General features: G+C 48.3%; 1 protein-coding gene across 9 annotated transcripts in view; it reads right to left on the bottom strand.

The window, feature by feature from the left end:
* PTPRT (protein tyrosine phosphatase receptor type T) overlaps nt 1–22,156 on the bottom strand; it is a 900,646-nt gene that overhangs the window by 57,363 nt on the left and 821,127 nt on the right. For all 9 annotated transcript variants that reach the window (XM_029070022.2, XM_029070024.2, XM_029070020.2 and 6 more), the window contains one exon: nt 2,895–2,982. In XM_029070022.2, coding sequence (XP_028925855.1) covers nt 2,895–2,982 — 88 coding nt within the window. The remainder of the gene's footprint in view (nt 1–2,894; nt 2,983–22,156) is intronic.

Genomic DNA, 22,156 nt, shown 5'->3' with positions numbered 1-22,156 from the left:
CTAAATCCATCTTCAAGGAGGACGACATTTAGCCACAGGAGGATGACCGGGTCCATTGGGTTCTCCAGCTAACCTACTCACTGGGCCTTGTTCTCAACTCCCCCCGACAGCCTTTCACTGTTGCCTTCCTGCACTGCCTGAATCTTCTTCCTCCTTCATATTCATTCATTCGATAGCATTTATTGAGCGCTTACTATGTACAGAGCACTGTACTAAGCGCTTGGAATGCACAAATCGGCAACAGAGAGAGACAGTCCCTGCCCATTGACGGGATTACAGTCTGTCACCATTTTCATAGCCCTTCTGAAATCACATCTCCTTCAACCAATCAATCAACAATGGTATCGACTGAGCATTTACTATGTGCACAGCACTGTTTAAAGTACTTGGGAGAGTACAGTAGAACAGAATTAACGGAAACATTCTCTGCCCTGAATGACTTTACAGGGAGCCTTCCCTGATAAATTTCTGATCTCCACACTTCCTGTTTTTTTTCTATTTGTTAAGCACTCACTACGGCAGGCACTGGACTTAAGCGCTGGGGTAAATACAAGCTAATCAGCTTGGACCCGGTCCATGTCCCCCATGGAGCTCACAGTCTTAATCTCATTCATTCATTCAATAGTATTTATTGAGCGCTTACTATGTGCAGAGCACTGGACTAAGCGCTTGGAATGAACAAGTCGGCAACGGATAGAGACGGTCCCTGCCGTCTGACGGGCTCACGGTCTAATCGGGGGAGACGGACGGACGAGAACGATGGCGATAAATAGAGTCGAGGGGAAGAACATCTCGTAAAACATCTCCATTTCACACATGAGGTTACTGAGGCTCAGTGAAGTGACACAGAGCAGACAAGTGGCAGGGTCAGGATTCGAACCCAGGTCCTGCTGATGTCCAGGCCAACTAGGCCAAGCTGCCTATTTTCTCTTCAGCCCTTCTGGACCACCTAACCCCTCACAACCTCCCATGGCACTACAATCAATCAATCAATCAATCATATTTATTGAACACTTTCTATGTGCAGAGCACTACTCCGAGCACTTGGGAGAAGACAGTATAACAGAGTAGGTAGACCTGTTCCCTGCCGACAACAAGCTTCTATATGTATCTTACATACCTTATTACTTAAGCACTAATTCATAGCCGCATCTATTTAGCTTCCATCTTCTTCCAACTCTAATTCATTTTAGTTACTCCTCGCCTAGTTTGTAAGCTCCTCGAGGACAGGAAACACGTCCACTCAATCTACTGGACTCTTCCAAGTGCCGGGTACAGTGCTCAGAACAAAGCTGATGCTCTCTATATACTATTGGTTGGTTGCAGTAAAAACACCTGGGCGCCGACACCTCTTTCAAAGTCCCGAGTGTTGCGAGGGCTAGCAGAGTTTCAACATCTCCTGGGCATTCGGGGACTTGGCTTTTATGACTGCCACCAGGGTACTGATGAAGGCCTGTACCTTTCATTCATTCAATCGTATTTACTGAGCGCTGCGTGCAGAGCACTGTACCAAGCACTGGGGAGAGTACGATATAATGATCAACGGACACATTCCCTGCCCACAACGAGCTGCTTCCCACCCTTTGGTCGGATGGTTTCCCGACTATTTTGTGGGAAGTAAAGAAAGGGGGCGGGAGGCGAGGGAATGTCTTTCGTAGTAATGTTGGTATCTGATAAGCGCTTACTATGTGCAGAGCACTGTCCTAAGCGGTGGGGGAGATACAGAGTAATCAGGTTGTCCCACGTGAGGCTCACAGTTAATCCCCATTTTCCAGATGCGGTCACTGAGGCCCAGAGAAGTGAAGTGACTCGCCCACAGTCACACAGCTGACAAGCGGCAGAGCCGGGAGTCGAACCCATGACCTCTGACTCCGAAGCCCGGGCTCTTTCCACGGAGCCACGAGCAGCCGTATTCATGATTTGGGATTCTTTCGGCAGATCTGTGACAGTCCACCTCGTCACCATGTGTATCCTCCCCTTAGCATCACATGGTAAGACAAACCCCCCGACTATCACATCCTGGTAAATGGTCGATTAAAGGCTGCTCCTCTACGTTCGGCCGCATGCGTTCCCCCAAGAAATAATGTTGTCGGTACCATCACCCTCAAATAGCGAGAATGATCACTTTTTTGTCAATGGTACGCTCTCTTTCAGAGCAGTAAATCTCTATTTTAAATCTACTTCTTTATTTTAGTGGAAGAACCTTCTGCTCGATCCCCATTTCCTTCAAGTTCCTTCTCGATCACTTCCAGAGCCTTACAAATAAAATCGTGCCAACTATCCTCTTTGATCTCTCTCTAACCCCACTGTAACCCGAAAGAGTCTGCCCCAGTTGCTTTCTTCTTCCCTATCAGGCTTTCATTAAATGCATGTCCAAACACACCCTGGAAACACATCGACACACACATTTCTTCACTCTCAATTTGCTACTTGCGGCGATATCGTGAACACCTTTGCCACTCTCTTGAATGGATGTCTCCTGCTCTGGCTATTTTCCTCGACTTTCTAAACACCGAAATCCTTTTTTTTGTCTTCTCACAACCGCCATCTCGGTTTCAAGGGGAAGTTCCTTTGTAACCTCTAATGCAGAATCGTAGAGAATTCACAGGCCAATAGCACCATGTTACACTTACCTATAGTTATTTCTCGCACTGCCTTTCTAGCTCAATGGAGCCTGTTTTATCTATCACAGAAACCGCAGAGATGTATTAACAATACGCCGCCCGACGCGGAACTGAAACGTGAAGTTTAGGTTGCTGCTAATAATCGTATTCTCAAAGGGAAATATTTGGGAGCCGCGTGACCAGCTAAAGGTCATAAACGTTCACATAACACGCGCCATCAAATATCACAGAAACAAAGGGGCGGCAACTCTAATCTGAATTTGTACCTACACGATATGATGTTCCCGTATCGATTCTTGTTGCGGTTCTCATCTTCCTTGGCTGTATCCCAGGATGCCGTCTGTCCCTCGGGTAATGCCTGCAAAACAATGGCAAGGTCAGTCGATCAACGAGTTCTATTTACTGAATGCTTACTGTGTGCAGAACACTGTACTACAGGCTTAGGAGAATACGACATAACAAGAGAACAGATTCGGAAAGGAAGGAAGAGGAAGAGAGAGAAGAAAAAGAACAATAACAAACAAGCAAAAACACAACCTCTGATTAATTCAGCAACCAAAGAAATGATTACCCAGTTTGGACCCTTTATGATTAATACAGATATGTAATCCATGACGTTGTCTAATGATGTTTTATATATATAATAGCATATACTTACCTAAATGCAATTCTTTGTATAAAATTAATATTACACCTCCATGCTTAAGTCTAATTTACTAATACAAATGGATTTACATATATATTCAGTAAAATATCGATCAACACGATAGGGTTAATGCAAATTATAATAATAATAATAATAATAATGTTGGTATTTGTTAAGCGCTTACTATGTGCAGAGCACTGTTCTAAGCACTGGGGGAGATACAGGGTAATCAGGTTGTCCCACGTGAGGCTCACCGTTAATCCCCGTTTTACAGATGAGGTCACTGAGGCCCGGAGAAGTGAAGTGACTCGCCCACAGTCCCACAGCTGACAAGTGGCAGAGCCGGGAGTCGAACCCATGACCTCTGACTCCGAAGCCCGGGCTCTTTCCACTGAGCCACGCTGCTTCCCAAATATATGCGCATTCACACATTTATATTAGACACAGAGGCACCGTTCCAGTTATGTATTATTGAATGAATGCAGGTGTAGGAATAACCAATAATCCAGTCCCACCGAGATGATCAGAATCCCAGGCAAACTATCATCTCCTCCAGGCAATGCCGTACCTAAAATATAAGCTAACTGGGGGTCAGGGGATTTCTTGTGTTTTCCAGAGAATCTTTTCAGGGAGAGCTGGGTCACACTGCTGGGCAGAAACTAGGACAATTCGGTTTTGCACATATCCCAGAGTTAGTCCAGATGGCTCAAGCCTCGGGCTCTATTTTTTATGAGAGTTTGGAAACAACTCTCATTTCTTCAGCTTTGGGGTTAACTATGGTGTCCTCTGCAAGCCTTCAGTGACTCTGGGGGACCCAGCACCCGCTGCTCGTTAAGTGGGGATTCAATACTCGTTCTCCCTCCTAACTGACTGTAAGCCCCACAGGGACAGGGACTGGGCCCCATCAGATGAACTTGTATCTGCCCCAGTGCTTAGAACAGTGCTTGACACGTCGTAAGTGCTTAGTAAATACTAATAAAGAAAGCACCCCTCCCTCTTCTCTTTGTCTGTGGAGGTGCGTGAAGAAGTTGGCAGGCTGCCAGTTTCATTGGAGTGGCATAATAGTAAGACTGATAATAATGATAACAATTGTGTCATTGGTTAAGCACTTACTATAAAGCCAAGCACTGTACTAAATGCTGGGGTAAATACAGGATAATCAGGTGGGAAACACTCCTTGTCCCTTAGCTGGCTTACAGCTATTTAATCCTCATTTCACAGGTGAGGAAACGGAGTCGCCCAGAAATTAATTCAATTATCCAAGGTGACTCAGCAGGCAAGTGGCAGAGCCAGGATTAGAACCCAGGTCGTCAGACTCCCAGGCCCAAACTCTTCACATGAAGCCATGGAGCTCATCTGTGGTGCTGCATTTTGATCCTGGCACCTCTCAGCGTGGCTCGGTGGAAAGAGCTCGGGCTGGGGAGTCAGAGGTCAGGGGTTCGAATCCCGGCTCTGCCACTTGGCAGCTGGGTGACTGTGGGCGAGTCACTTCACTTCTCTGTGCCTCAGTAACCTCATCTGTGAGACTCACGTGGGACCACCTGATTCCCCTGTATCTCCCCCAGCGCTTAGAACAGTGCTCTGCACATAGTAAGCGCTTCACAAACACCAACGTTATTATCATTATTATTATAAGCTTTGAGTGAAAGGGGAGGGGAATTAGCCCCCCCCCCAACCATCCTAAAGGATCCAGGACCTGTGTTTTAACCAAAGCCTCAGGGTAGAAACTCAGCAGTGCTTGCTCTATAGTCACTCTGCTCGACCTCAAGGGGAAAAGTAATCCCCTCCCAGTCATTGTAACCGAGTAAGATTTGTTTCTCTCTCTCTTTGATTTCACAGTCTGTTCTTTCATCAAACCCAGTTACCCGGATTGCATGGCAAATAGGTAGAAATGTAATAAAGGATAGAGGTCCTGATACCTAATATTTTGGGGGGGAAAGGGGAAGAGCCAGGGTTCAATTTTTCACTTGGGTTAACCACATTTGATGTTAACCACGTGAACAATGAAGAACCATGATTAATAGCACTAGAAAAGTCAATAAACATGTGGGCGTTTGATGGTATCTATCCTCTCTCCATATACAACTTGTACCTGCCGCATGTTATTTCGGGGAGCCAGGGCTTTGGTGCCAGGAGTAGCAGTTACAAGCTATTTGGAATTCTGCACCAAAAAAACATGAAAGTAGTAATGCGAGTAGCCTGGCTCGAGTATTTCGTGCAGAATAAAGAAGGGACACGTTCCTTATCCTCGAGAAGCTTACGCTCTAACCAGGGAGACAAACGTAAAAGTATTTAGAAGTAGGATGGTCAAAATAAAGAACTGAGTACACACATATATGTAAATGCTGAGAAGGGTATAAATAAAGAACATAAGCAATCTAGTTGGGTAAAGGGATGATACAATTTGGGATCCTGGGAACTTTATTTGGGAACTTTATTTATATATATTTTTATTACCCTATTTATTTTGTTAATGAGATGTCCATCTCCTTGATTCTATTTATTGCTATTGTTTTTGTCCGTCTGTCTCCCCCGATTAGACTGCGAGCCCGTCAGAGGGCAGGGACTGTCTCTGTCTGTTGCCCAACTGTACATTCCAAGTGCTTAATACAGTGCTCTGCACATAGTAAGCGCTCAATAAATACTATTGAACGAATGAGAGTTTGTTGGAGATAGTGAGATTTTAGCAGGACTCTCAATGTCGGGAGAGTTGAGGTCAAATTAGCCAGTGGCCAATTTGATTTTCATTTCCCTCCCCTCCACATTCTCCCATCCTTTTCATCTTCGGTTGTTGTTGTCCACTGCCCTTCGGGCAAACAAACTCATGTTCGTACACTGCCGAGCGTAAAAGCCGTCCTTTACACACAGATTACTGATTAGCTTTCCTCACAGAAATTTAGCCATTCAGATGTCCAAGGGAGCTTTTGTCGAATGAAAATCAGATTCCCAGAATTTACGTGTCTCTATGCAGACTGTGAGCTCCTTGTGAGCAAAGAACATGTCCACAAACTGTTACACTACACTCTCCTCAGTGCTTAGTACAGTCCTCTGCACATGGTAAGTGCTCAAAAAATACCACTGACTGGTTGATGCACCCCTCAGAAACTAAAGTTCTGCCACTTGTCAGCTGTGTGACTGTGGGCAAGTCACTTCACTTCTCTGTGCCTCAGTGACCTCCTCTGTAAAATGGGGATGAAGACTGTGAGCCTCACGTGGGGCCACCTGATGACCCTGTATCTCCCCCAGCGCTTAGAACAGTGCTCTGCACATAGTAAGCGCTTAACAAATACCAACATTTTTATTATTAAAGTGGTCCAGAATATACCACTATGCACGGAGACACTGGAGGTCTCAGAAGACATCTTCAACCCCTTTTCTGCAAGGCTAAAAATGGGTTACAAAAAGGAAAATTAGAGATGTGGAGGGCAAAATTACTACCTCCACAACCATTTGGATGGTACCTCTTTTGGATTCTACTCCCAACTACTTTAGAGTGTTCTTTACATAGTAAGCACTCCATAAATACCACCCGTTGATTGACCGATGTCTGTCAAGGGAAGCCGCCTGGCCTAACGGGAAAAGCATGGGCTTCAGAGTCAGAGGACCTGGGATATAATCCTGGCTCTGCTACTTTTCCTGTTGGGTGACCTTGGGCAGGCCATTTGCCTTATCTGTGCCTCAGTTTCCTCAACTGTAAAATGGTGGTTCAGCAGCTGTTCTCTCTCCTACTTCTTCTAGAGAAGCAGCATGGCCTAGTGGAAAGAGCACAGGCCTGGGAGTCAGAGGTCACGGGTTCTAATCCCAGCTCTGCCTCATGACTGCTGCGTGACCTTGGGCAAGTCATTTAACTTCTCTGTGCCTCAGTTACCTCTTCCGTAAAATAATAATTATGGTATTTGTTAAGCGCTTACTATGTGCAGAGCACTGTTCTAAGCGTTGGGGTGGGTACAGGGTAATCGGATTGTCCCACGTGGGGCTCACATTTTTTTTTAATCCCCATTTTTCCAGATGAGGTAACTGAGGCACAGAGAAGTAAGTGACCTGCCCAAGGTCACACAGCCGACAAGTGGCGGAGTTGGGATTAGAACCCACGACCTCTGACTCCCAAGCCCGTGCTCTTTCCACTGAGCCACGCTGCTTCTCGTGGGGATCAAGATTGTTAGCCCCACGAGGGACATGGACTGTGTCCAACCTGATCACCTGGAAAGTCTACCCCCGACCCTGGTCATCACCCCTTTTATTAACACGACGATATTGTATCATACTGTATCATGCTGCTATATTAGCACCACTGTACTGTATCATATTGTATCATGTTGCTATATTACCGATTTCGTTTATTACTGTTTATTGTCAGTGCTGCCACCCACCTCTCTGGCCTCGCCATGTCCCTCCTCCCCCCCTCCCCCCTCCCGCCCCTTCCTATCCTCCCCTTCCCCTTCCCCTTCCCCTCTCTCGCTCAGCTCTTTCCCGCTCTCTCCTCTGTCTCCTCCCCCCCTCCTCTCTCCCGCCCTAGAACCCCACTTTACCAGCGCTACCCCTCTTCCCCCTCCCCCTACTCTTCCCCCCACCTAACCCCCTCTTCACCCCCTCCCCCCTTCTCTCTTCCCCACCCACGCCCCATCCCAGTCCTCTTGTCCCACCGCCACCCCTCATCCCCCTCTCCTCGTCCAGGGCCCCGCCACCTCCTTCCCATCCAAACCCTCCCCGCCCCCCCGCCCCTCCCCCCCTCCTCCCCTTGCACCCACAGCTACTTTCAAGTGTGGCCTCTGGAACCCCCGCTCTGTTACAGGCAAGCTACCTTTCATCCATGACCTTTTCCTCTCCCGCTCTCTCCTCCTCTTCGCCCTTTCGGAAACGTGGCTCTCTCCCGAAGACACGGTCTCCGCCGCCGCTCTCTCCGGCGGAGGCCTCTCCTTCTCCCACTCCCCCAGACTCACCGGTAAGGGAGGAGGCGTCGGCTTCCTCCTCTCGCCCCGATGCCGCTTCCGCACTATCCCTCCTCCCCCCTCCCTCTCCTTCCCCTCCTTCGAAGCCCATATCGTTCGCCTCTACCACCCGCTCCAGTTACTTGTCGCCGTCATCTACCGCCCTCCCGGTCCCACCTCCGACTTCTTCGACCACCTTGACCCCTTTCTCACCTTCCTCCTCTCCTTCTCTCTGCCCACTCTGATCCTTGGAGACTTCAACATCCATACGGATGTACCCGACGACTCCTCTGCCGCCCGCCTGCTGTCCCTCCTCGACTCTGCCGACCTCCTCCTCCACCATACCGCGCCCACTCACCGACTCGGTCACACCCTCGATCTCGTCATCTCCTACCGCTGCACTATCTCCTCACTCACCAACTCTGAAATCCCTCTCTCAGACCATAACCTTCTCACCTGCCTCATCTCTCACACTCCCTCCCCCTGCAAATCTTCGCTACTGCCCCACAGAGACCTCCGCTCTCTCGATCCCATCCGTCTTTCCAATAGCATCTCGCCTCACCTTGCCGCCCTGTCCTCTCTTCCCACTCTCGACGATCAGGTCTCCGCTCTCAACTCCACCCTCACTACTCATCTCGACTCTCTCGCCCCCCTTTCCCTCCGCCGCTCTCGCGCCACTAACCCACAGCCCTGGATCACCTCCTCCGTCCGCCTCCTACGCTCCTATGCTCGAGCTGCTGAGCGCCGCTGGCGAAAGTCCAAGCACCAAGCCGACCTCACACACTTCAAATTTATCCTTTCCTGCCTTAACTCTGCCCTCTCCTCCGCCAGGCAAAGCTTCTTCTCCTCCCTCATCGACACCCATGCCCGTCACCCCCGCCGATTGTTCCGGACCTTTAACTCTCTCCTTAGGCCCCCTGTTCCTCCCCCTCCCCCATCTCTCACCCCTAATGATCTGGCCACCTATTTCCTCACGAAAATCAACACGATCAGGTCTGAGCTCCCCAAAGTCATCCCTCCGCCTCTCCCCTCCCCCCCAACGACCCCCTCCCCTACTTTCCCATCCTTCCCTGCAGTATCCTCAGAGGAGATCTCCTCCCTCCTCGCAAGTGCCACCCCCTCCACCTGCGCCTCGGACCCCACTCCCTCTCACCTTCTTAAAACCATCGCCCCTGCCCTCCTCCCTTCCTTAACTTCTATTTTTAACCACTCAATCTCCAAGGGCTCCTTCCCCTCTGCCTTCAAACACGCCCACGTCTCCCCCATCCTAAAAAAACCCGCTCTTGACCCCACTTCCCCCTCCAGTTATCGTCCCATCTCCCTACTACCCTTCCTTTCCAAAATCTTAGAACGAGTCGTCTACAATCGATGCCTAGAATTCCTTAACTCCCATTCTCTCCTAGACCCCCTCCAATCTGGCTTCCGTCCCCTCCACTCTACCGAGACTGCTCTCTCTAAGGTCACCCATGACCTCCTTCTTGCCAAATCCAATGGCTCCTACTCCATTCTGATCCTCCTTGACCTCTCTGCTGCCTTTGACACTGTCGACCATCCCCTCCTCCTCCGTACCTTATCTCACCTTGGCTTCACGGACTCTGTCCTCTCCTGGTTCTCCTCTCACCTCTCTGGCCGATCATTCTCGGTCTCCTACGCTGGAGCCTCCTCCCCCTCCCATCCTTTAACTGTTGGAGTTCCTCAAGGGTCAGTTCTTGGCCCTCTTCTGTTCTCCATTTACACTCACTCCCTCGGTGAACTCATTCGCTCTCACGGCTTCGACTACCATCTCTACGCAGATGACACGCAGATCTACATCTCCGCCCCGTCCTCTCCCCCTCCCTTCAGGCTCGCATCTCCTCCTGCCTCCGGGACGTCTCCACCTGGATGTCTGCCCGCCACCTAAAACTCAACATGAGCAAGACTGAGCTCCTCATCTTCCCTCCCAAGCCCGGTCCGCTCCCAGACTTCTCCGTCACCGTGGATGGCACGACCATCCTTCCCGTCCCGCAGGCCCGCAATCTCGGTGTCATCCTTGACTCGTCCCTCTCGTTCACCCCACACATCCTATCCGTTACCGAGACCTGCCGGTTTCACCTCTACAATATCGCCAAGATCCGCCCTTTCCTCTCCACCCAAACGGCTACCTTACTATTACGGGCTCTCGTCATATCCCGGCTAGACTACTGTGTCAGCCTTCTCTCTGACCTCCCTTCCTCCTCTCTCGCCCCGCTCCGGTCTATTCTTCACTCCGCTGCCCGGCTCATCTTCCTGCAGAAACGATCTGGGCATGTCACTCCCCTTCTTAAACAACTCCAGTGGTTGCCTATCGACCTCCGCTCCAAACAAAAACTCCTCACTCTAGGCTTCAAGGCTCTCCATCACCTTGCCCCTTCCTACCTCTCCTCCCTTCTCTCTTTCCACCGCCCACCCCGCACGCTCCGCTCCTCTGCCGCCCACCTCCTCGCCGTCCCTCGGTCTCGCCTATCCCGCCGTCGACCCCTGGGTCACGTCCTCCCGCGGTCCTGGAACGCCCTCCCTCCTCACCTCCGCCAAACTGATTCTCTTTCCCTCTTCAAAACCTTACTTAAAAATCACCTCCTCCAAGAGGCCTTCCCAGACTGAGCTCCTCTTCCCCCTCTACTCCCTCTGCCATCCCCCCTTTACCTCTCCGCAGCTAAAGCCTCATTTTCCCCTTTTCCCTCTGCTCCTCCACCTCTCCCTTCCCATCCCCACAGCACTGTACCCGTCCGCTCAACTGTATATATTTTCGTTACCCTATTTATTTTGTTAATGAATTGTACATCGCCTTGATTCTATTTAGTTGCCATTGTTTTTACGAGATGTTCTTCCCCTTGACGCTGTTTAGTGCCATTGTTCTTGTCTGTCCGTCTCCCCCGATTAGACTGTAAGCCCGTCAAACGGCAGGGACTGTCTCTATCTGTTGCCGACTTGTTCATCCCAAGCGCTTAGTACAGTGCTCTGCACATAGTAAGCGCTCAATAAATACTATTGAATGAATGAATGAATGTACCACAGCGCTTAGAACGGTGCTTGGCACATAGTAAGCGCTTAACAAATACCACAATCACTATAATTATCCTCCTCGGAGTGTGGAAGAGACACTGTGTCTCTCCTGATTAACTTGTGTCTACCCAGTAATCAGAACAGAGTGCTGGGATGCAAAGATTTGGGTTTGGCAATAACAATAATAATCTTGGTACTTATTAAGTGTTCACTATGTGCCAAGCACCGACTTGGGTAGATACAATTAATCAGGTTGGACGCAATCCCGGTCCCAAATGGGGCTCAACACTCCATCCCTATTTTACAGATGAGGCAACTGAGGCACAGAGAAGTTAAGTGATTTGCCCAAGGTCACACCACAGACATGTGGCGGAGCTGGGGTTCATACCTAGGTCCTTCTGACTCCCAGACCCAAGCTCTATCCACTAGGCCACACTGCTTCCCCAGTAATTAATAATGTTGGCATCTGTTGAGCGCTTACTATGTGCGGAGCACTGTTCTAAGCGCTGGGGGAGATACAGGGTCATCAGGTGGTCCCACTTGAGGCTCACAGTTAATCTCCCTTTTACAGATGAGGTAACTGAGGCACGGAGAAGTGAAGCGACTGGCCCACAGTCACACACAGCTGACAAGAGGCAGAGCCGGGAGTCGAACCCATGGCCTCTGACTCCGAAGCCCGGGCTCTTTCCACTGAGCCGCGCCGCTTCAGTAATGGTGGCATTGCCGATGTTCTCATGGTTCTTCTACTACGTGTTGCCGAACGGTACATTCCAAGCGCTTAGTACAGTGCTCTGCACGTAGTAAGCGCTCAATAAATACTATTGAATGAATACTAAAGAAGGGAAGTTCAAAAACGCCACCAAGTAATGGATCAGGTCAGAATAACCCTTTGGTTATTTCTGGGTTGGCTATAAATCTATTTTATGGAAATCTGCCAACTCATCTTATTCAAATGCTTTCAATTTTCAACACCGGTGAAAACTCAACACAGGGGCCTACTGCTCCAGTTGTGGCTAATTGCCCCCGACTTCAAATAGGACTGTTATTTACTTCCTTGTCAAGTAAGTATAAATGCTCCAGGAGCGAGAAATGGAGAAATGCTCCAGGAGTGAGAAATAAATGGAAAAGCACACGCCGTTTTCTTTTGCAGAACTGAGAGGCTGAGGGGGTCGCTGTTCAATAACGAGACAGGGGTCCCGTTCTCTGGAACAGAAAGAGAGAAGCTCCTTTTCTATCCTGAATCTCGGCCTACTCCATCAGCATCCTCTGAGAAGCCGAGTGGCTCAGTGGAAGGAGCGAGGGCTTGGGAGCCAGGGGTCATGGGTTCGAATCCTGGCTCTGCCACCTGTCAGCTGACTGTAGGCAAGTCACTTCACTTCTCCGGGCCTCAGTGACCTCATCTGTAAAATGGGGGTGAAGACTGTGAGCCTCACGTGGGACAACCTGATGACCCTGGATCTCCCCCCAGCGCTTAGAACGGTGCTCTGCACATAGTGAGCGATTAACAAATGCCAACATTATTATCCCCGAGTCTTGGCCGGGGGAATGACTAATGTATATCTCTCTGGCAACAATTAGAGGGTCTTCCGCTCGTGGGTCACTGGCAGAACTCCCCTCAGCTGAAGGAGACAAAACTTCAACATCAAAGCAGATGTTCTCAGCTGGGACCATTTATGACCTCATTCTGGGTGGGAAATTGAATATTAGTTTTCCCACCCAGGTAATACACTGTTTTATGGGCCTCTGATTCACCTAAATACCACCCACGTAAAATAGCTGTAATTCAAAAGAATGTCAGGGTACGCATTAATACAGTGGAATTATTGACAAAATTATCCTCCTTTGATACGTTGCAACTCTTTCAATTGATGTATTGGATGTGTGTGATTTCTTTGGAGTCTCTGGGATGCAGCTGATTTAATCCCTCTAAAGCCACGTTGGCCAATAATAGGTATAATTTGGAATCATCCCCTCATGAAAAAAAAAGAAACCACTCGAGTTTCCTGCTCTGCCACCATTTTGCGATACGGCAATGGAAGAGACGGAAGGGAAGAGTAGAGGAACTAACTAGGCTAGACAGAGCTGACATTACAATAGAACCTGGGAGTCACAACTCTCCGTTGGCCCGAAGGGTCTTGCATCTCCTCCGAAAGGCTTCCAGGAGAGACATAATGTCACATAATATCCCGAGGGTTGTTGACAAAGACATGTCATGAAAGTTTTAATTCAAAGGTCCACGGGTGAGCTGTAATAACATGGTAATTGGTGGACTTTGATCACACATCCATTTCTCTTTCTAGAGAGGCGCTACCTAATGGCCGGTAATCTCCCGGGCCAAAAAAAAAAAAACCAAGAGGGTAAAAGCGCATGAGAGATGTTCATTTTCATCTTCAAAGAGAGAGGGAAAAGGTGCATTATTTTTACATTAGTGTCTAGTTACAGTAGATTGACCAGAGAATGGTGACAGTCATTAGGGATCTAATCACACTCTTTTGAAACAAAAATTGCTATCTTCATTATATTAATCCATTATCAATATCTCTTTCCTCTTTCATTCTTTTTTCTCAGGATGTGTTTAGTTCTATTTTTATATTCCTCTTCAAGCTGCAAAATGTTTTCTAGTATTCAACAGCTTTTTTTTTTTTTTTAGCGGCAATCTTTCAACCCCAAAAGACTTGTTTGAAGATATTCTTGCCTCTAGAAAAGGCATTCACGTTGCCCTACTACTCAGTAAAGAAAAGGCAATTCTGGTTGTTTTATATATATGTGTGTTTGTATATATATATATACACATATATATGCACATATATATTCATGGAATGTATTCATATGTATACATATATATGCATGTAATATATATTCATATATATATATGGTCAAAGGCTAAGGAAATCCACTTAACCCTAGTTAACCCTCGATTTTCTTCATTTGGAAAATCCCAAACAGAAAAAATGAACTCGACCAGGTCGGGGGCCATTTTGTAAGTGGTGGAAAGTGGCCTCCCGTCCCTCGGTGACTTTCTGGTTTCCGCACCACCATCAGTGGTCCATGCCTTCATAATGAATGCTTGCCGGTTGTTCTTGGCGACCAAATAAGCTCAGTAGGAAGTTTCTCTGTGAGGTCTTTCTATTTGATTCTAACTGCGATAACGCCGTGTCAAAGCCTGTTTTCCGTAGCATCTGAACTTGCCTATGATCTTCTTCCCCTTCAGTGCTACACTGCTAAGGCATAGCTGGATATCTCTCCCCCCCGTCGGGGACAGTAGTACTGGACATTTGGCCAAAATTTCCCATCCAGCTCTGGTAAACCCCGTCTCGGATTTTTCATATTCCTTTCTTAATCAGTTTAGTTTGGGTTCCATCATCTTTGAGGAGTCACCATATAATAATAATAATGTTGGTATCTGTTAAGCGCTTACTACGTGCGGAGCGCTGTTCTAAGCGTTGGGGTAGATACGGGGTAATCGGGTTGTCCCACGTGAGGCTCACAGTTAATCCCCATTTTCCAGATGAGGTCACTGAGGCACAGAGAAGTGAAGTGACTCGCCCACAGTCACACCGCTGACAGGTGGCAGAGCCGGGATTCGATCCCATGACCTCTGACTCCCAAGCCCGGGCTCTTTCCACCGAGTCACGCTGCTTCTCTCTAATACATATCAGTGGCCTTGAAACAAATACCATCCTTCCACCCTCAAATGCATCACAAAATAAAGAATCCCAGCTCTGGGATTAGAAGCAAGACTCCAAATTATCTTCAACTCCATATTTTAAATTCCTCCATTCATTATTCTTATTATCATTAAGCACTTACTAGGTGTCAAGCACTGGGGTAGATGCACGTTAATCAGGTTGGACACAGTACCTAAGCAGCATGGCTCAGTGGAAAGAGCCCGGGAGTCAGAGGTCATGGGTTCGAATCCTGGCTCTGCCACTTGGCAGCTGTGTGACTGTGGGCAAGTCCCTTCACTTCTCGGTGCCTCAGTTACCTCATCTGCAAAATGGGGATGAAGACTGTGAGCCTCACGTGGGACGACCTGATGACCTGTATCTCCCCCAGCGCTTAGAACAGTGCTCTGCCCATAAGTAAGCGCTTAACAAATGCCAACATTATTATCTCACATGGGGCCCCCAGTCAAAATTAAGGGAGAGAACAGGCAATAAATCTCCATTTTACAGATAAGGAAACTGAGTCACAGAGAAATTAAGTGACTTGGCCAAGGTCGTGGCAGAGCTGGGATTAGAATCCAGGTCCTCTGACTCCCAGGCCCATGCTCCTGCTACTAGGCCATCCCGTTCCTTCATTTGATACTCATCATTCACCGGTATATTAAAAGCAGTCGAGGGCAAGTAACCACAGTCTGATGCTAGAGAGGATGCATGCACTCACATTCCATCTCTCCTTCTTCCTCCCCTCTTGTGATGTTCGCAAAAGAAAGAGCCAAAATTTCCCACCAAGCTCTGGTAAACCCCATCTCTGATTTTTCATATTCCTTTCTTAATCAGTTTAGTTTGGGTTCCATCATCTTTGTTGGGATTTGTTAAGCGCTTACTATGTGCCGAGCACTGTTCTAAGCGCTGGGGTAGATACGGGGTAATCGGGTTGTCCCACGTGAGGCTCACAGTTAATCCCCATTTTACAGATGGTAAAATAGGTAAAATAGTAATGGTAACATAGGCTCTGGCCACATGAAAAGCGTTTTGGAAAGATAGAAGACCTTAACACCATTCGAGGCTTGCAAAATTATCTTTAGCTTTCAGTGGCCATCACAGTGGGGTAGGAGTCTGGCAGTGTAAGAAAAATGCCCTAAAAATAATGTTGGTATTTGTTAAGCGCTTACTATGTGCAGAGCACTGTTCTAAGCGGCAGGGTAGATACAGGGTCATCAGATTGTCCCACGTGAGGCTCACAGTCCTCATCCCCATTTTTCAGATGAGGGAACTGAGGCACAGAGAAGGGAAGTGACTTGCCCACAGTCACACAGCTGCCAAGTGGCAGAGCCGGGAGTTGAACCCATGACCCCTGATTCCCAAGCCCGGGCTCTTTCCACCGAGCCTCGCTGCTTCTCTAGGAACTAGAGAACTTGTAGGAACTTCTACTAGGCCCCGCTGCTTCTCCAGAAACTTCGGTCATCCGGGAACATTGGTTCAAAGACTCGGGTTACGATTTGCGGATTAGGCAGTACGGCCATTTGGTGGAAATCCGGGTATAATAATGTTGGTATTTGTTAAGCGCTTACTTGGTGCCGAGCACCGTTCTAAGCGCTGGGGGAGATACAGGGGCATCAGGTTGTCCCACGTGGGGCTCACACACTTTTAATCCCCATTTTCCAGATGAGGGAACTGAGGCCCAGAGAAGTGAAGTGACTCGCCCACAGTCACCCAGCTGACAAGTGGCAGAGCCGGGAGTCGAACTCATGACCTCTGACTCCGAAGCCCAGGCTCTTTCCGTGGGTATCTGAGACCCCTCTTTAGAAATGTACTCTCGCTACACAGGGGGAAGGCTAAACAATGTGCCCTAAAACTTCCCGGTTTCACCCGAGAGGGCTCATCGGAGAACCACGCGGAGCAAGCGGATCCAAATAGCTTCTAGGCTCACGGCATGATAATATAATAACGTTGGTATCTGTCAAGCGCTCACTATGTGCCGAGCACCGTTCTAAGCGCTGGGGTAGATACAGGGGAATCAGGTTGTCCCACGTGAGGCTCACAATCTTCATCGCCATTTTACAGGTGGGGTCACTGAGGCCCGGAGAAGTGAAGTGACTCGCCCACAGTCACACAGCTGACTAGTGGCAGTGCCGGGATTCGAACCCTTGACCTCGGACTCCCAAGCCCGGGCTCTTTCCACTGAGCCACGCTGCTTGGTGAGAACACGAAGGAAAAGAGCACTGGTCGCGTGTTACATTTCCCAAGTTAGAGATGCCACCGAGGTCAGGGAAGCAGCGTGGCTCAGTGGAAAGAGCCCGGGCTTGGGAGTCAGAGGTCACGGGTTCGAATCCCGGCTCTGCCACATGTCAGCTGTGTGACTGTGGGCGAGTCACTTCACCTCTCGGTGCCTCAGTGACCTCATCTGTAAAAAAAAAAAGGGGATTAAGACCGTGAGCCTCACGTGGGACAACCTGATGACCCCGTATCTACCCCAGCGCTTAGAAAAGTGCTCTGCACATAGTAAGCGCTTAACAAATACCAACGTTATTATTATTATTATTATTATTATTAAGGAAAAGCTTACGGAGAGCGTAAATGATGACACTGATTTTGGAATCAGACCCTTGCCTCAGAACTCCCGAATTATCCCAGAGTCCAGGGATCAGCTGTTGACTTCTCAAACAGAAATACTTGGTCACAATCATTTGACAGGGTGATGAATACTAATGAATACTAATAAAAAGAAAGATTATTCAGGATCAGGACAGACTCATCACACCGATCCCAGCACCTGACAAACCCATCATCACTGGGTATTTCTAGGCCCGGCCCGGCAGCGGTGCCGAAATGTGGAAAATAGTCATCAGAGAACACGGGATTGGAAAACTAAATAGCAGTGTTTTACTCCTCGCTTAATCGTTTCCAACACCGTCTTCCGCCTACTGAATAAGAAAAAGTATCTCACGCCCTCACCGGTCCAGCAGTGCTGTATCAGGGTCACGTGGCTCACTGGGGATACGCAAACGCTTGCCTAACCGTGACTTGAATTGCCCAGAGCTCTCGCTGACGGGGCAACCGGGACGTCAAAAAGAGAACCTGCATCACCCAGCAAGCTCAGGTTTACGCTTCTAGTGAATGAAGGCAGGTTGCTGACTTCAAGCAGCATGGCTTAGGGCAAAGGGCACGGGGTGGGACCCCGAAGACATGGGTTCGAATCCTAACCCCGCCACTTTATCGACGGTGCTCGTCGAGTGCTTACTGCGTGCAGACCATCGCACTAGGCGCTTGGGAGAGTACAACGCAACGGAGTCGGTAAACGTACTCCTTGCCCACTTTTTTTTTTTATGGTAATTGTTAGGTGCTTACGACGTGCCAGTCACTGGGGTAGATACAAGCTAAACAGGTCGGACGGTGTCCAATCCATGTCCCTTATGGGGCTCTCCGCATTAATCCCCATTTTATAGACGAGACAGCTGAGGCACGGAGAAGTTAAATAGCTCGTCCAAGGTCCTTCTGATTCCCAGGCCCATTCACTGTCTACCAGGCCATGCAGCTTTTCACTTGCTTGCTGTGTGACCTTAGGCAAATCGCTTGGCTTCTCTGGGTCTCAGTTTTCTCAACTGTAAAATGGGGATTAAAGGCCTGCTCTCCTCCCATCTTAGATTGTGAGCCTCCTGGGAGACAAGTACTGTGATCAACCCGATTATCTCGCATCTCCCCCCAGCCCTTAGTCCACAGAGTAAACTCTTAACAAATAACTCGACGATTAAGGACTGTGTCCAAGCCAACCGTCTGGTAACTACAGAGTTCAGTCTAGCGCATGCAACATAGTAAAGCACTTACTAAATACCATAATCATACAGCATCCTAGCCAAGCAAATACTGTCTAAAAGTTCCAGTGCGATTAATGAAAAGGTAACTAGCCAGGAAATGGTTTAATAGGTTTAATAGGAACTCATCTAGACTAGCTGACCACCAGAAGTGGTTCCGTGAAAATGACTCAGAGGTCAAAGAACTACTTGCGGTGAAGTAGAATTAAATCATCAGTTCCTTATAATTCGAATGGTCCTGTCAGAAGGATTACCTGTAGATATCTGAGTTGATTTTCAGCAGCACGGCTTAGCGGCCAGAGCTCGGGCCTCGGGACTCAGAGAGACCGAGCTGGCTTCTAATCCCGGCTCTGCCACGTGTCTGCTGGGTGACCTCGGGTAGGTCACTTAGCTCCTCTGTGCCTCGGCTACCTCATCCGTAAAATGGGGATTAAGAGCGGGAACCCCACGTGGGACAGGGACTGCAGGTTGGACTGCGTCAAACCTGACCAACTTGTAACCATAACAAGTTGACAACTATAACAAGTCACTATAACTACAACAAGTTAGAGGAGCGGCGCGGCTCAGTGGAAAGAGCCCGGGCTTGGGAGTCAGAGGTCATGGGTTCGACTCCCGGCTCTGCTACTTGTCAGCTCTGCGACCGTGGGCAAGTCACTTCACTTCTCTGTGCCTCCGTTACCTCATCTGTAAAACGGGAATGAAGACTGTGAGCCTCACTCGGGACAACCTGATGACCCTGTATCTACCCCAGCGCTTAGAACAGCGCTCTGCACATAGTAAGCGCTTAACAAATACCAACGTTATTATTATTGTAACAGCACTTAGAACAGTGCTTGGCACATAGTAAGCATTTAACAAGTATTACAATTATGATTGTAATTATTGTTATAATTATATTCAGAGGAAATTACAGAATAGGGGCACCATTTTTGTTTTAATTGGAGGGTTGCCATGGTTGAAGGATGCCCGGAGACCCAAACCCTCACTAAGTCGAGGACTTCTAGACGCCCTAAAGGGTCTACAGCAACCTAAACGTATTACCCCTATCAACTTCAACACTCACAAAAATGTTGGAAGCTCCACTCTGGTCATCCTGGGAAATGACACCGACATTTGAATGATTTCTGAACAACCCTTAGACTATTAAGGATGATTCACCAAGAGAGTGGAGAATTTACTGTCAGGGGAATGAAGCCAACAATCATTGGTATTTACTGAGCGCTTACTGGGTGAAGAGCACTGTGCTAAATGATTGGGAAAGTACAACAGAATTAGTAGAGGAGATCCCTCCCATAAAGGAAGCTAGGGGATTTGCTTATGCCAATTTTGAGGAAGTCGCCAATTCAGGAGAGCTTTGGAAAAGCGGGGACCTGAAGCAGGAAATTGATGCGCTGCTCTGATATCAGTATGCTTTACTCTTCAACCCCGTGGCAAGAGAAGCAGCGTGGCTTAGTGGAAAGAGCACGGGTTTGAGAGTCAGAGGTCGTGGGTTCTAATCCCGGAACTGCCGCTTGTCAGCCGTGTGACTGTGGGCACGTCACTTAACCCCTCTGTGCCTCGGTAACCTCGTCTGTGAAATGGGGATTAAGACTGAGCGCCGTGTGGAACAACCTGATTACCCTGCATCTCCCCCTGCGCTTAGAACAGTGCTCGGCACATAGTAAGCACTTAACAAATACCATCATCATCATCATCATTATTACCTAGGAGGTATCCTTGAGTTTCAAAGATGCTATCATTCATTCATTCAACAGTATTTATTGAGCGCTAACTACGTACAGAGCACTGTACTAAGCGCTTGGAATGTACAAATCGGTAACAGAGGGAGACAGTCCCTGCCCTCGCCATCACAATCTACAAGAAGAGAAGTGATCAACCTCCCTGTGGGTCATCTAACTACTCTAAATCGTTGGTAAGGCCTTAACTATTGTCCTTCCAGATTGGCTATGGCAGGATCATGAGGGCACCTTTTAATTGCAACGCGTCGTAATAGATTTGGTGGATCCAGAGGGCAGGGAGCACCACCAATTTCTAGATTGTAAATGCGTTGTAGGCAGGGAATGTGTCTGTTTATTGTTATATTGGTACTTTCCCAAGCGCTTAGAACAGTGCTCTGCACACGGGAAACAATAAATATGACTGACTGACCACCCAGATTGCTACACTGAGGTCATCATCCTTAGGCAAGTGTTTTATACTGCCTATAGACCTGGACTCTGGCACTTGCTAACTTATTTTAGCTAATTCCATAAACTCACCAAGACCCGTAGGTCATTCGTGATCGAGTGGCTGATCTTCAAAGGGATGAAGGCCTTTGGTCTGATCCTATATCCATCAACAATAAGCCGAATAGGGCCCAGTATTGTCCCTCTTAGTTTTCACACCTGGCTGTTAGAGATAACAAAAAACCAGGGAGCCACACTTGAAGACAACACAAGGAGGTGGGAGTAGAAAATAGTTACGGGCATCTGGGAAGTTCTGTGTGCTCAAGAAGCTTGAAGTAGTAGCCGAAGTCTTTAACCTAAGTCACCCGGTGGCTCTATGCCCCGTTCCCTGGAAGCAGCCGGGCAAAATGGTGTGTCGATAAATCGAAACCGCTTTGCAAAATCAGAGGAGCACAATAGACTGATAACAAGACTGAGGAAGAGTGAGGAATTGAATCCAACCTACGCCAGTAAACCCTTCCACACCACTGGTGATTTTCGTCAACAATCAGGGATGGAGGTTGTCACTGATTTTTTGCTCTCTACCCAAGGTAATGGATCACTGGGTCCCTCGGTGATGATAAAACAGTAAATAAATAAAATCTGAAACAAGATGACTATCTGGGAGACGAGTAGGGGAAGTTTGGCATCAAGGGCACATAAACCTCCAGACAAAACCGCACGGAGTCTTGATTTCTACTTGGATGAGAGACCGAACCCGCCGTAGAAATTTCATCCGGCTTCCTGAACATTCTCATCCCAGTTTACCTGCGAGCCGAACAGCATCACAGAGCAAGCCAGGTTCACAAACGACGAGAGGGCTGAGACGCTGTCAATTTATCAACACTGAAGGGATACTCCTCACAACACAATTTCTCTGGAAGGGACATTGGGAAGAGAATGGAAGGCGGCCAAGCTGCAGAAGAGTCCGAGGGAAGACAACTGAAACCCCAGGTCCGATGTGAGTACAATACAACAAACACGTTCCTGGCCAAAACAAGCTTTTATCTCGCCCCCTTCTACCTAAACTTACTGATCTCCTACTGCAGCTCAGCCCAAATACTTCGCTCCTCTGACTCCAACTTTGCTCGCTGTGCCCCGACTTCATCTATCTTTCCACTCTGCTCTTTCCACGTCTTCCCTCTGGCCTGAAACTCTCTCCCATAGACCACAGACCACAGTCTCTCTCCACTTTCAATGCCTTATTAAGGTCACAACTCCTCCAAGAGGCCTTCCCTGATTGAGCCCTCTTTTCC

This window comes from Ornithorhynchus anatinus, chromosome 8, assembly GCF_004115215.2.
Source record: "Ornithorhynchus anatinus isolate Pmale09 chromosome 8, mOrnAna1.pri.v4, whole genome shotgun sequence".
In the NCBI taxonomy this organism is placed as follows: Eukaryota; Metazoa; Chordata; class Mammalia; order Monotremata; family Ornithorhynchidae; genus Ornithorhynchus; species Ornithorhynchus anatinus.
The sequence above is the reverse complement of the archived record's forward strand: the minus strand, read 5'-3'. Positions and strand labels throughout refer to the sequence as shown.